The 16443-nt window shown below is 42.9% G+C and overlaps 1 protein-coding gene across 2 annotated transcripts in view; it reads right to left on the bottom strand.

Moving 5' to 3' along the window:
- Positions 1-6238: 6238 nt before the first annotated feature.
- Positions 6239-16443, bottom strand: part of HYOU1 (hypoxia up-regulated 1) — a gene marked incomplete at its 3' end in the record, with an annotated part of 94290 nt that continues 84085 nt past the window's right edge. For both annotated transcript variants that reach the window (XM_082274292.1, XM_082274293.1), the window contains 2 exons: positions 12665-12745; positions 6239-6821 (listed from right to left, as the gene is read on the bottom strand). In XM_082274292.1, coding sequence (XP_082130418.1) covers positions 6772-6821; positions 12665-12745 — 131 coding nt within the window. The remainder of the gene's footprint in view (positions 6822-12664; positions 12746-16443) is intronic.

The following is a 16443-nucleotide window of genomic DNA, read 5'->3' as shown; positions in this document are numbered from 1 at the left end:
TAGAGCCAAGAACGGACCTGGAGTTCCTGAATATCCTCAGTTATGTAAATAGCTTTAAGGCGCTCCTCTGTTTCCTCATCATCAGAAACAGATGTTTGGGTCTTTTCTGCGGTTCTGCCCAGCCTGCTGTCTGCATTAGAGCTGTACTGAAACAGAAGTAAACCTTCTTCCAATTCAGAGTTGGAGGAGCTTACCAGGGTCATCACCCTTTATCTCGCTAATGGTTGTCTGAAGAGTGTTTTTTTTTTTTTTTTTTTTTTTTTTTAACGTGGACGTTCTCCCTTTTTTTGAAATCTAGGAAATTCTTTGCCAGAAGCTTTGTTTCCTAGTTAATCCTCTTTATGCATCTATGACATAGCAGCTTGTCACTATCGGGAGGGAAGTTTACGCTGCATGTGCAGCAATATTTCTTCTATTTTGCCTTGTCCGATTCATCTGCAGCTTCCTGGGTTAAGGGCTGCGGGAAAAGAGACCAGACAAAGGGGGAAACCCCATCAGACAGATGATATTTGCAGCTGTCCCAGACGTCTCCCTCTCACTAGAACCAGGTACCATACCCCCTGGGGTATCTGCCTAACAGAGGACAGTGTCTACATGTCCTTCTCTCAGACTTACCAGAAGGCTGGGGCCTGGCTCTGCAGCTTCTTGTTGGTTGGTGGGGGCTTGGTCCTCCTCCATCTGGACCACCTAGAGGGAAGGGAGCATGCCAGTCCACTGCTATGATCGCCACCGCTATCTTGCAGTGCGTGTATAAAAAGGGGAAGTGGGGCGAGGGGCTGACCCGAGAGCAGCTGCCAGGTCCACCCTGACCCCAAGATGGCCACCGTACTACTTCTGGTAGCAGCGCCATCTTGGGAGAGTCATTTCATACCACAGCCCAGGTTTCGTGGTGGGATTTTGCGTGCTGTGCGGGGGATATCCAGCTCCCTGGTGTCCCCACACAAGCCCACGAGCAGGAGGGGAAACTGGTGCACCAGGATCTCCCGGGAAGCAAGTGTCCCCAGGCTCTTCATACACCTAAATTTGGCCTGAAGCAGAGGTGGTTGGGAGGGGGAAGACACCCCCCCCCCCACCCTGCTTCTGGTGCAGGGAGATTTGAAGTAGGTGGGGGGAAAAGCAACTCATGGAGACTCCAAGCTGAACCCTCCACTGGGTTGCCTCCATCCCTCCCCCCAAAATGCACCTGAGACTAGCTGCTTCACCAGTTAGCAAAAGGTGGAGGGAGGTGGTGTTCAGGGACGCCTGCCGTGGACAAAGTAATAAAACAAACTGGGGATGAAGGTCATCGTCAGTACTGGTGTTGGCAGGAACTGAGGGGAAGCCTTTTTTAACCTGTTCGGGCTTGTGTTTCCTGCAGGAGGTGGAGCCCATCTCTCATGTAACCATCCAGGAGGAGGACTTGGGAAATACAGCATTTGAATTTAGAAGCACTGGACCTTCTGGAACAGTGTAGACTGGGTTCACTTAGCTACCTTGTTTAGGGTTGGTGTAAAAATGGGAGTTTTTCAGGTTTGTTTCAAACAGAGTTGCATTCAGACACAATACAAGTTAAATTTCAGAAATATAATGCTTTTTATTTTTCCTAGAATCTGACAAGTTGAAAACCAATAATAGACAAGACATGAAAAACTAAAATCGACAAATTTGCCAGGGTCTTTACCAGGCTCTAGTATTTGCAGTCATTTTTATCATATTCCAGCAGTGAGAACTGTCAACTTTGCATCACTGAAAGCAAATGGAGGCATTTATGTTTTACTGAATATATTTCTGAAGCTCTTTAAACTGGGAATAGGCATCTTTATGATCCTACTACTAAATAGGCTTAGTTGTAAAAGATTTACAAAACATGGACAACTGCAAAGCTGTCATTTACCATAAAAAAAAAAAAAACATATTTAGTAAAACAAAGCCAGCACTATAGACTAAATATGAGGTAGACCCTGCTTAGGCACTATATAAACCTCAGTTGGAAATATTAAAGCAACAGAACAAACCTGTTTCAAAGCATAATTGAAATTGATGAAGGAACACAATGCAAACCATTACCAGTGGACTAGAAACTTTAGGCAAATCAATCACTATTTTTTGTTATTCTTAAATACCACAACTATTGGGTTACAGAGACTACAATTCATAATAAAAATCCTTCTTGAAATGCTTCAGAGACCGTGAGGAACATGATGGAAAGACTTTAGAGCTCCAAACCCAAAAACATATTCCCTCTAGGGTCTATAAATGGGGTGCATGCTGAAGCTACCAACTTCTCTCCAAAAGGAAATAAAACAGGTTCCTGGGTTTGCAAGCTCCCAAGATGTACTAAGAGAGGATTTTCTGACCCTCTTAGAAAGTTATGTCAGCATAATATACTCACTATAGTGACAAGTTTACCATAAGTTATAAAATGTGTGGGGTTATCAGTTAAAAATTACAAAACTAAAATGCATGATATTTTGAAGTAAACTTCAGGATAGTATAAAAATGGAGACAATAGGCTCAATTGACAAAAGCTAACACCACAGAATAAGGACTTTAATTCTCAAAAACATGTCCCATTATATTTGAATTAGTCACATGGCTTCAAGTCCTTCTCCTTGTGTTTAAACTTTGTGATGTCTGAACACATTTGAAATTTGATTTAATTGCAATGAAATCGGCAGGGCTGCAAACAAAATTTCTGTCAATGTGGTGAACTCTACAGGTACTTTGTTTTGCCCGGGATTATGGTGGTGTCATGGAAGTAACCGCAATATGGTAGCAAGCACACACCTTCATAGGACACCATTACCATGGTGCTGGTTATAGTAAAAAGAAAATGTACTTTCATAGATTAAAGTACCTACCATTTTGTAAACTAACATTAAAGCATGTAAGCAGACCTAATGAATAAAAAGCATCAGTTACTGCTGTATATAATGTAACATATATAAATACACTGTAATAAGACAAGGTGTTGCTTGTTGAGATAAGCAGAGACTGCATTATAGAACTCCTTTCCCTTGGAAATTGATTATATAGGTTTTGTAAAGAAAGTTATGCTACAGCCTTATTTACACCACGCATACTACAGCGCATGCCCATGGAGGGCCGTCTTTACCAACATGAGGGGTGCAGAGGTTTTCCATGCATGCAGTCCCATTGATGGCAATTGGGGAAGCAGCAGCTACACAGACACATCCTCTGCTCCCAATTTGTAACCAGGTGGATATTGAATTGGTAGCAGTGGCTATATCCATGCAGCCATTGTGTCCCAATTGGCATCTGTAGGACTACCTGCTTAGGGATGCATGCAAAACCTGCGCATTCCCATGGGTGTAAACATGGCCCTCCACATACATTTGCTTTAGTACACACACCATATGAAAGTTTGAAAAGTTACAATTAAGAATGTTCCTGTATCTGCACATGAAAATTAAAAATCAGTGATTTTCTTTAATACATTGTACTACATTAGTTGACATGTTTGGCCAGACCTGGCAACTAGCAGTATTCTATGAGGCTTATGCAAGAAAAGTTAATAAGTCTTAATAATTCTTCTTACCCAAAGTAGCTAGTCAGAATTTTAACTCACTGCACAAATGACAGCTGGAAGCGAACTGGTGAAATATTCTTGCTGGCCCAATTTTTTTTTTTGGTGTGAAAAATCCCTATGGAATGGCTAGACAAGAAGCAATCTTTTACAAAATATCACTCTTCATGATGCTATCAGCGTTCTAAATATCTCAGGCTTGGTTAAGTTTCCCAAACATAGCAACTTGTGGAATAAAATCCTTTACATATAAATTTGTAATGTATTTAGTGGTTTGTTTCAGTTGTACTGTTTACTTTTCAACTGAAAAACCATTGACACATATTGCACACATCAAAAGGGAACCCCCCCCCCCCCCCACAACAGGCCTGTGCTTTGATAAATAGAACAGATTTTCAGTGAAAAGCTGCAGACCCAGCGCCACAACATAAAACCACAGGTGGCAACCATACCACAGAGTTTTTTTTTTTTTTTTTACCGTGGCAGGTATACAGTAGTACTATATATGCACCGCCATGGGGGGGGGGGGGGGGTGGGACTGGGGCCTTTAAGGACTCAAACTGCCACACAACACTGTGCGGTGATATTTTTCAACACTAGTAAACACAGCTAACTAGACAATGCAGGATCAGCAGAACACCCACAAGTTCATCTCTGCTATTCTCCTGTCAGTAACATCTCAGTGTTGAACTGACATCATTAGGCTACACTGTAGGACATGTATACTAAATACATTGTGATTTTTTGATCAATGCATAATTGGGTCAAAATTGTGATTATATATATTGTACACACCTAGAACTCTGGTTAAAGGAGTCTATTTTATTTAGGTTACCAGTTTAATAACTTGGCAGGTTTACTGTAAGGCTTCTGCACTCTTTTGCAGAGCAGTTTTTTTGCTAAAGATGAAGCCAGTCAGTAGGCAAAAGCCCTCAGATGATTCTACATAAATATTACATGAACTATAAAATGGATTTTTGAAGGAAATTGACCAGCTATGGTTTGCAGCTTTACAGAATTTAACGGACGGTATGACATTTTTGCACACAAAAAAATATAATCACACATCACAGGTGTCCATACTCAATGACAATTGCGTGAACACTGAACAGAAGTTAACAAAAATTCACAAACATTTCAGGTGGAAATTAACTGACCAATGTACCATTTCCCAAAAGAAAGTTTAAGGATTTATTAACCTTTATAGAACATGAATTTATAACTTTAAACAAACCAATACTGCCCACAAAAGGTTGGTGTCATAGCTGGTCAGATGTGCAGCACTAAGGAAACCGCAAATCTGAATAGAGACCACTGGCACCATCCTTGGCAGATAAGGGATAGGATGGTTTACTTTTGTTTTAACACAGGGATCAGGATCTTTTTTTAACTATGGAGACCAATTCTCAAATCTCATTACAACTCAGCTTAAAAGAATATTCACTCTTTTTAAAAATAAATAATCCTCAAAGAATATTCACTCTTTTTAAAAATAAATAATCCTCATCCTTGCTAGTCAGCTTCGAGAATTGAGCCTTAATACATCTTCCACAATCTCAGTGGAATTAATAAAAAGTGTGCACTCTAGTTTGTCTCAGGCACTTTTTATTAATATCCCCCAGTGTCAATTAGTATGGATACTTGTGTTCAACATTGAATTGACCAATTTTATGGTAATGGAGTCCACAATATATTCATCATACATATAATCCAGCTAAACATCCACCTCAACCAAAATATAAAAGGCCTTAAATTCGGAAACCAAAAGCACTTTAGTATCTTCTCTACATACACACTAGCTGACGCACACAAATTTCAAATGTTAAATAACTGAAGATATTTAAAGATTGTACAAGAAAGAGCTAAACTCATAGAAGCAGGTTGTTCAGTGTCACACTGTTTTGATAAAATCCCGTGCATGCTAGTGCAACCCATCTTTAGCATCAGCTGCATCATGGCAGGAATGCTTTAGATGCTACAAGCAAAGCAGCTCCACTGGGAAAGCCTACGGACTTCAGAGTTAATAGATGCAAAGAGACTGATGTGTGTAAAATACTGGGCAACACTTCATATATGTCTGCATATTAAAAAGAGAAATGTGCAGGGTAGGTGTGGATCATAAGATTCCCCTTTAGCATCCATCAACTATGAAGAAATCTTTCTTGAAGAAGCTTTTTAAAGCGGAATGCTAGGCAAACAGTAAAATGAACAGTTAAAAGTGTGTGTGTGTGTGTGTGTGTGTGTGTGTGTGTGTGTGTGTGTGTGTGTGTTACACATACTTCTTGCCAGTAGATCTGCAATTCTGTTCGACCAGCCTTACCAGACATTTCTTCCACTATACTGCATAGCAATGCAGGTGACCGTTTGCTTTTTGGACATTTGAACAGAAAGCAGAAATGGCAGACAGGTTAATTAGCAGCATTACACTGCTGGTTTACAGTGCGCGGAGAAGGCAGGTTAAACAGGAATCAGCAATGCTGAAATAGTGGTTTCATCTGCCTGGCTATGTGGTTATGTACCACAGAATTATCTGTATCAAGTCTCACAGTTCACACATTCAGTTCCAATAGGACCATTTACCAGGGAGTTCCACCCCAAAGACACAAACCTTCAAGCAAGATAACGGTTATGTTTAAAGGATTATAACCTAGGAAAAAACTGTGGAAAACATTTATTTTTTTTAATAATATCCCTAATAATATCCCCCCCCCCCCCCCCCAAGTTCTTGATATCCTGAAGGGCGTTGCATGTCCAGTATTCGACATTAGTAATATTAAACTACAAATACAGTAATCATTTAAAGAAAACCATCATGAAAGCAAATCTCTCTAGATTTTTCATTGGATTACCACATCTGTAACACTTCACGTACTGTAAATTTGTACTGAGGAGATGGGACTACAAATCTAGAGCAAAAGGTAGAATTGAAATAAATTATAAATTGGCCTTTACAGAAAGGAAGATTTGGTAGAATGATTGGCGTCTGTTGGTGGCTCCGTCGTTCTTCGAGGAGGATGTTCAGTACCCTTTTATACATTCACAGTTAAATAAAGCGCGCACATACACACCCCCTTCCCCCCTAAATGGTGATCTGGCAGGACAGATATTTACATCTGGTTTTCCGTTTTGAGAGAAAATGAAACGAAAAAACAAACAGTTCAGTTGGTATGGAACAGTCTGGGTCCATTACAAAAAGTAATGTCAATAAATATGAAGCGCCATCAATGGACGAGAAGGTAATACAATTATAATTCAGTCTTCGGCTTCTCATCTGAAGATTGCTCTGTTTCAGAACCTGTTAAAGCAAATAAGACTTTTAAAGGATCTTGAAAACTGTTTTTATTTCTAACAAAACCCATGTAATAAAAGTTAGTATAATAGCAAGTTCCTACACAATATACAGTTGGTATGAAAGAACTCCCTTTAAAAAACTATTTTTGAATTACCGTAAAATCCATTTCCCTGAAGTTCATTGACGCACACCTACTCCTGTAGGGGGCAGTATAACCCGGTGGTTAAGAATCAGGAGAGGACACTAGGCAGAAAAAAACTTGACTATGCCTATGGGCAGTCCCAGGGCGTATACACCCACACTTAGGCACTCAGTTTTGTTATAAGCAGTGTCAGAAGAAAGCCAACTCCACAGAGGGGTGGGTGCTGTGTCTGTCAATGGAAATCAGAGAAATGCTTTTTACAGTAAGTCAAAAATACCATTTTCTCTTTCATTCATTGACCAACACAGCTCCCAAGGCTTCTTAACCATTGGGACATCCCAAAGCAGTGTTAAACATAAGAGGTGGGAAAGCCGCAGAAGAAAATTCCGAAGGCTAACCATAGCCAACCAGGCAACATGGAGCTCAACCAAAATAACTGGAGCTCACCGAAGAAAAAAAAAAAAAAAATACACCCTCAAAGAGGACCAGGTCCTCTAAACAGCAGCTTGCAAAACCTAGTTGCCAAAAGAAGCATCAGTAGATGCCAACACATCCCCTTTATAAAACTTTGTAAAAATGTGCACAGACGACCAGATGGCCGCCTTGCAAACCTGCATCACTGATGACAGAAGACCCAGGAGGCACTAACAGGGAAAGGAGGAACCTGACCCCCTAATTGAATAGGCCTGAATCATTGTCTGAGCCCGATTGCTCTGCATTCCCTGGCTGTGGTTCGGGCAATTTCCTTAGGATGTTTAGGCCTGGGACATTGGGAAGACAACACAATGTCCTAATTAAAATGGAAATCAAAGAAGACCTTTGGAAGGAACAACAGACAGGGAGGAAGAACCACTCTAGCTCTGTAAACCAACTGGTAAGGTGAATGACAAAACGTTTCCAGCTCCGACACCCTGCATGGGGTGAATGTGACTGACCGAAAAGGGGGACGCCGACCCAGGGTCCACGGATTACCTACTGGACACCGCAAAAAAAAAAAAAAGAAGGGGGGGGGGTCACCATCCGAGCCCCTCCATAGAGGCCCACACAATAGGAAATAGCCCCCCCTAACCACTTCAGGGCCGGAAGGATTTGCCCCCTTAACCAGTTGCCGACCACACGCCACCTTTTTGCTGCGGCAGTGTGGCTCTCCCAGTCAAACTGAAGTAGATCTACAACGGCCGCGCGCCTGCAGCTAGGGGGTGAGCGCACGCTCCTGCCCCCCGCTTGTCAGCGGGGAAGCCAATGCAAGGGGCAGGCAGCTTCGATTGCCGCCTGACACCTGCGATCGCTCCCCGCTGAGAGAGAACGACCGGTCAGCTATTGTAAACACAACTGACCATTCTCCCTGGAATGATCACAGAGCCCCTGTGATCCTTCTATATAGGATCACATGTCTCTATGGTCATTCCACAAGCCATGCCCACCCCCCACAGTGAGAAACACGCCCCTAGGTACACATTTAACCCCTTGATCACCCAGTGTCATTATTACAGTAACAGTGCATATTTTTAGCACTGGTTACTGTAGTAATATCACTGGTCCTCCCAAGTGTCAAATGTCAGTCAGGGGTCCGATCTGTCCACCACAATGTCGCAGTCTCAGAGGAAAAAAAAAAATATTGTTTTTTTTTCAGAATTGTCGCTCTTTGTTTATAGCGCAAAAAGTTAAAATAGCACAGGTGATGAAATACCACCAAAAGAAAACTCCATTTGTGGGAAAAAAAGACATAGGTTTTATTTAGGTACCACAGCATCGCACGACCGCGCAATTGTCCGTTAAAGTAACTGTGCCGAATCGCAAAATATGGCCTGGTCATTAAGGGGACAAATCCTTCCGGTCCAGAAGTGGTTAATGACCAGGCCCACTTTTTGCGATTTGGCACTGCGTTACTTTAGCGAAAATTGCCCAGTTGTGCGATGCTGTACCGAAATAAAAAATTGTTGCCATTATTTCCCCCACAAGTAGATCTTTCTTTTGGTGGCATTTGATCAGCGATTTTTACTTTTTGCGCTATAAACAAGAAAAAAAAAAAAAAAAAAAAGTGTATTTTGATTGGTTTGCACAAAAGTTATCACGTCTACAAACTAGGGGAATGTTGTCATTTATTTATACTAGTAATGGCAGCGATCTGCGATTTTTAGCGGAACTGCGACATTGCGGCAGACAGATTGGACTCCTGACATTTGACACTTTAGGGGGGGGGGGGGACCAGTGACATTACTACAGTAATTCAGTGCTAAAAATATGCATTGTTACTGTAATGACATTGGCAAGGAAGGGGTTAACCTAGGGGTGATCAAAGGGTTAAGTGAGCCTAGGGGAGTAATAACTTTATGGGGAGGGACTTGTGAAATGACCACAGAGACCTGTGATCCTAGATCTGATTTCAGAGAGAACAATCGGCTGTGTTTACAACACGTGGGTGCCCAGCAACAACCGCGGCCCCGTGCATCGGCATCCCCGCTGTCTAGTGGGGGTGGGAGCAAGAGTGCGCCCCTGACATGCGACTGACGTAGGGTTACGTCTTTTTGAACAGGAGAGGCTGCCTGCCACAGCAAATGTGCGGCGGGCGGTCTTAAAGTGGTTAAAAAAGGGAGGCCATCCCTGCCCTGAACCCTGCTCAACTCCCCGTTGTGCACCAGGAAAAACCCGGTCAGCAGCAATTCCAACAAGCTCCCCTTAAGAGCATGTGGCAAAAGCCAGCTCATAACTTCACCTAGTGAGGGGGGGCCTGAAGACCCATAATGACCACCAAATTTTTAGAGGGCTGGGGGGAACTTGGGAGTACCACCTTCCCAGGGAAGGGCCCACGTTCACCCAAAAAACCCTCCAGGGGTAGAGGGGCTGACAGCTACTTACCATACTGGGAACAGGATGGGCACGGCTTCTGACAGACCATCGCTCCATCGGGATGTGGGTGGCTGTCGGCCAGGAGGAACGCTGTGACTCAGGCCAAGGCCAGGTCGTATGGGACCTCGCGAGATGTTTAACTTGCAGTCCAGCCCCCATCCGGTGGGGCTATGTCCCGGCCGACCTAGAGCAGAGCTGAGACCTGCGCTCGCCAGACTGGCAGGACCCTCTGGATCTAGATTATCCAGTCCATCGCCCAGGCCAGCAGTTAATAGATTCTCACAAGAACAAAAACAAAGACAGGAAAAAATCTATTTAAAAAGTAAAAAAATTGCCAGGACCAGGGATCCCAGGAAGGAACTAGGTTCTTACTGCTGACTAGGCAGAAAAAGAAAAAAATTGAGTGCCTATAGCGTGGGTGTATACCCCCAGGAACTGCCTATAGGCATATTCAAGCTTTTTCCTGTCTAGTACTGACTATTCCTGTAGGGGGCAGTATAACCCAATGGTTAAGAAGAATCAGGAGCTGTGTCTACCAATGAACGAAAGAAATCACATTTTGTTGCTTTGCAGCCTGAAATGAAGAAAGGCAGTGTTTCTGTTTTATTCAGCTGTATTTGTACAACATAGGTAAAAGATAGAACACCAACATGTCAGAAAAAAAGTCAAATTCAAAAATAGAATCACTGAGTTGGGGGAAGAAAAAAAAAAAAAAAAGGATCACCCCCTGTATTTTGTAGAACCACCTTTTGCTTTAATTACAGCCTTTAGCCTGTTGGAACAGGTCTATACCAACTCTGCACATCTTGAATTTGCAATATTTGCCCACTCTTCTTTGCAGAACTGCACAAGTTCAGTTGAAGACTGCAGTCAACGCTCACTCACCATCAATTTTGAATCATTCCAAAGATTTTCAAATGGGGTTTAAGTCTGGGCGCTGACTAGGCCATGCAAGGACATACACCCTTTCTCCTCTACCCACTGTGTGGTCATTTTTGCTGTGTTCTTTGGGTCACTGTCATGCTGGAAGGCAAACCTTATTGACAAACTTTCTGGCAGAGGGCAGCATATTTTCTTCAAGATTTTGCCAATATTTTGCCCCATTCATTTTTCCTTCGATCCTGACAAGTGCTCCAGTCCCGGCTGCAGAGCAACACCCCCCTAACCAGATTGTTCCACCTCCATGATTTACTGTAGGAATGGTGTTATTTGGATGGTGAGCTATATTGGATTTCCGCCAGACATTGTTTGGTGTTGAGGCCAAAATAATTCAATTTTATAGTCTCATTTGACCAGAACACCTTTTTCCAAGTGGCATCAGAATGGTCAAGGTGCATTTTGGCAAAGCTCAGTCGTGACTGCATGTGGCCTTCGAGGAGTGGCTTCTTTCTAGTAACCCTCCCATACAAGTCACATTTGTTGAGAATTTGTGATATTGTTTTCACATGCACAAAAACACTCTGTCAAGTTCCTGCAACTGCTTCAGAGTTGCTGTAGGCCTCTTGGTAGGCTCTCTGATCAGTTTGCTCCTGGCTCATTCATCCAGTATGGAGCCATGTCCTGATCCAGGGAGGGTCTGAATTGTACCAAATACCCTCCACCTAATAAACTTCTGTGCTTCTAGGCATTGATTAAGCCTTTGAATTTTTTTTTTTTTATCCATCTTCTGACTGCCTGCCCACAACTTTATCCCAGGAATCTTTTGACCATGCCTTGCCGCCCATAGTTGATCGTTTGCTTCAGTCTCAATATCAGGGACTGAAATGCTCCAGGAAAGCTCTTTTCATGCTGAGCTAATAAAAACGACCACAGCTGATCACAGTTAAAAGTCAAATTACTATGTGCCATTGAGGAGGTGATTAGCTACACCTGACTGAGTTTACAAGTCATTTTTCAGAGGGGGGGGGGGGGGGGTGATCCTTTCCAACTCAGGGTTTTAGGTTTTTTTTAATTTTTATTTTTTCTGACATTGTTAGAACATGCAAGTGAAGGATTTAGGTTAGTAAATACAGCTGAATAAAACAAACTGACTTCATTCCAGGCTACAAAGCAACAAGAGACAACAATTAAGGCAAAATTACAGTGTCTTCCGATAGAACAGGAATGTGATGAAAGAGTGAGGGTTGATAAGTATAGCTTGCTGGAGGAGTGAGCTATCAGTCTGAACAGGGGTTCCAGGTATGGGGCCCCCCTCCATGTGATAATGCTGGGGTATAAGCATCTAATCCAAACAAACACTCTCAGAAGGTCATTTATTCAGATGGGCTTTAACACCAGGTATTAGCCAGGGTAATGCAGTGGAGAGACTGTGTGGATGAATGCATATACATTGAAGGTGGGAGGTTTATCAGACACTGTCACTTTGCCCCGAATGAGTACTCCCTTATGGCCTCATGCACACTGCAGTTCAAAAACGCCCGATTTAAAGGAGCTTGACCTTTTCCTACCTCTAAACACCTCTACATAAGTTTGTGCCCATGCAGGAGTAAGGAGCATTTTGGTTGAAATGCTAGGCGTTCCATCACTTGAGCGTTTATTCATTTCAGTGGCCAGAATTAAAATATTCTGGTCACTGAAATGAATGCCCAATCCCTTAACACTCAACGCATTTGCAAAACTATCGCTTAATCATGTTTTTGAAGCAGATTTTCTCCTGACAGGAGAAGAGTTTAAAAGAGCCCCAGTGTGCATGGGGCCAAAAAGGTGTAGTGGTACAGCACATGACAAAAGGTGTAGTGGTACAGCACATGACAAAAGGTGTAGTGGTACAGCACATGACAAAAGGTGTAGTGGTACAGCACATGACAAAACTATTTAAAATACACAATCAGATTCACATCATGACTAATTGTACCTGTTTCTGAACCTGCTAACTCTAGAACCTTCTCTTCTACCACAGGAGGTTCTTGTGCTGGCTCCGGGTCTTTTGGTTGGTCTGGAAAGAGAATGCATAGATAATTAGAAGAAAGCTAAAGGTCATGCAGTCTTACAGGGATTTGTATAAAATACTGTCTCAACAGTCTGACACAGAGGTGGTATGCAGGATGCAGCTTCCCCATAGACAAATGCTGTAGAACATCCACTGTGAAAGATGTCCATACTCGACAACCCCCCCCCCCCCCCCAAATACTTACCCAAGCCCAATCTCTATTCTGTGCCCACCGTGCTCCTGCTGCTGTTCAGTCAAAGCCAGAGGGCATAAAGCAGGGGCGGACCGAAGCCATCCTGTGTGTTGAGGGACACAGCCCAGCCTGGGAGCGACCCTGCACAAATGTCCCTATAGTAAGCACTTGCTATGAGGGCAGACACTGAGGAGGAGGAGCCGAACACGCAAACGGGGGACTCCAGAAGAGGAGGTTCTGGGCTGCTTTGTGCAATCTTGCTGATTGCCCTCTAGCAATTTCACTGCTACAGGTTGGCAGCTTTGCACTGGATCACGTAACAATACACACGTGATCCTGCACTTCTGTCTGCAGGGGACGGGCGCCATCGGTGGGCAGCTTCTACTGCGATTATTCACAGCAGAAGCCAATCTGCGGGTGTTGGGAACTCAATGCCTGCGGGCACCTGTCAATCGTCGGGCAAAGATTTAGAATGGAGCTCTGCCTATGTAAACAAGGCAGGGGTTCCGTTCTGACAGGGGGATGATCTTTGTGTTCCCGCAAAGCATTTACTGATTGCAGTAATTACTAGTTAAAAAAAAAAAAAAAAAAAAAAAAAAAAACTTCAGTATACAATATCTCACAAAAAGTGAGTACACCCCTCAAATTTTTGTAAATATTTTAGTATATCTTTTCATGTGACAACACTAAGAAATTACTTTGCTACAATGTAAACTAGGGAGTGTACAGCTTGTAGAACAGTGTAAATTTGCTGTCCCCTCAAATAACACAACCATTAGGTCTAAAGCACTGGCACAAAAGTGAGTACACCCCTAAGTGAAAAAGACCAAATTGGGCCCAATTAGCCATTTTCCCTCCCTGGTGTCACGTGACTTGTTTGCGTTACAAAGTTTCAGGTGTGAATGGGGAGCAGGTGTGGGATTTGGTGTCATTGCTCACTCTCTCATACTGGTCACTGCAAGTTCAACATGGCACCTCATGGCAAAGAATTCTGAGGATCTTTATGCTCTACATAAAGATGGCCTAGGCTATAAGACCACCCTGAAACTGAGCTGCAGCACGGTGGCCAAGCCCATACTGCGGTTTAACAGGACAGGTTTCTCTCAGAACAGGCCTCGCTATGGTCGACCAAAGTAGTCAATGGCACGTGCTCAGCATCATATTCAGGAGGTTGTCTTTGGGAAATCGACGTACGAGTGCTGCCAGCATTGCTGCAGATGTTGAAGAGGTTGTGGGGAAGTCAACCTGTCAGTGCTCAGACCATACGCCACATACTGCATCAAATTGGTCTGCATGGTTGTCGTCCCAGAAGGAAGCCTCTTCTAAAGATGATGCACAAGAAAGCCCTCAAAGAGTTTGCTGAAAACAAGCAGACTAAGGACATGGATTGCTGGAACCATGTACTGTGGTCTGATGAGACCAAGATAAACTTATTTGGTTCAGATGGTGTCAAGTGTGTGTGGTGGCTACCAGGTGAGGAGTATAAAGACAAATGTGTCTTGCCTACAGCCAAGTGTGATGATGGGAGTGTCATGGTCTGGGGCTGCATGAGTGCTGCCAGCACTGGGGAGCTACAGTTCATTGAGGGAACCATGAATGCCAACATGTACTGTGAAATACTGAAGCAGAGCATGATCCCCCTCTCTTCGGAGACTGGGCCGCAGGACAGTATTCAAACATAACCCCAAACACACCTCCAAGATGACCACCGTCTTGCTAAAGAAGCTGAGGGTAAAGGCTATGGACTGGCCAAGCATGTCTCCAGACCTAAACCCTGATGAGCATCCTCAAACGGAAGGTGGAGGAGCACAAGGTCTCTAACATCCACCAGCCCTATGATGTCGTCATGGAGTTGGAGGACTCCAGTGGCAACCTGTGAAGCTCTGGTGAACTCCATGCCCGAGGGGGTTAAAGCAGTGCTGGAAAATAATGGTGGCCACACAAAATATTGACGCTTTGGGCCCAATTTGGACATTTTAAACACTTTAGTACTCACTTTTGTTGCCAGCGCTTTAGACATTAATGGTTGTGTGTTATTTTGAGGGGACAGCACATTTACACTGTTCTACAAGCTGTACACTCACTACTTTACATTGTAGCAAAGTGTCATTTCTTCAGTGTTGTCACATGAAAAGATATAATAAAATATGTACTCACTTTTGTGAGATACTGTATATCCCATATTTTGTAAACGCTACAACGTTCAAATAAACCAATCAATATACGCCTTTTTTTTTTTTTTTTTTTTTATTTATTTTTGGTCTACATTGATAAAAATAGTTGCAGGGTTCGTACACATTTTTACCAATAAAATTCCATGACTTAAAGCAAATATTCATGATCTAATGTTTCATGAAATGTCTATGTAACTATTGTAATTTAACCAATATTATCAACTATATTCGAATATATTGGAGAAAGAAAAAAAAAATAAGTAACGGGTTTTGGAGAATGCATTCACCACTCCTTCAGGGGTCTAAAGGATCAGTTCACGCATGCTCCGAAACCTGTTACTGCCCGCGTCATCACGTTCGTGCAGCCCTCCAGTGAGGTATGCGCTTAACCGCTGCTTCGATCTGACTGAGTCCCCTGATTGGTTCTCCTAGTGTCTCCTAGTGTCATCTCCCAGCTGCTGGCCAGCCTCAGAGACGGAAACACCGTGGACAAGGAAGGATGGCGAGCTAGGAAGATAGACGCTTACCTCCATGTAAGTTTTTAATATGAGTGAATAAAATTATTTACATCTGCTACACTAAGTGGCACCTTTCTCTCTTTTCTGCATATTCGAATATACAGTGATTGTGAAACAAATTACCAAGACTTTTCCAAAAACTTTGTGGGTCAAATTATTTTCCCCAAAAAATTTTCCAGGCCTGGAAATTGCCATTTTAAAATTCCATGACTTTTCCCCAGGTTTTTCATGACCGTACGAACCCTGTAGTTGGTTTTAACTTTTTTTTTTTTTTGTATATGTGTTTATTAGCAGAAAGCAAAAAATATATATATTTCTTCAAAATTATAGTTTTTTTTGGTTAGAGCGCAAAAAATCGGATTTTTGTAAGATCTTAACGTAAAATCCTTTTCTCTTAAGCTCATTGACAGACGTAGTCTTCTTGATTCACAAGAACTGGGTTATGTTGCTCCGCAGGAGCAGGACTAGGCAGAAAGAAAAAACGTTCTGGCTCCACCTTAGGGGCAGTCCCTGAGGGTATATCCTCCCTCTCTCTGCTACAAGGCATCAGTTCTGTCACAAAGCAGCAACAGAGAATTTAACCCAACCCAACTCAATGATAGAGGGGCGGGTACTACGTCTGTCAATGAGCTTAAGAGAAAAGGATTTTACGGTAAGATCTTACAAAAATCCGATTTTCTCTGTCGCTCATTGACAGATGTAGTCTTCTTGATTCACAAGAACTGGGACATCCAGAAGCAGTGCCACAAATGAGGGGTGGGATTGACCGAAATCAAAATCCAATTTAGAAGGCCCAACCGGTGCCAAACTAGAAGTTTT

This window comes from Pelophylax lessonae, assembly GCF_965119305.1.
Source record: "Pelophylax lessonae genome assembly, chromosome: 12".
NCBI lineage: Eukaryota > Metazoa > Chordata > Amphibia > Anura > Ranidae > Pelophylax > Pelophylax lessonae.
This window is presented reverse-complemented; position numbering and strand designations above follow the sequence as displayed.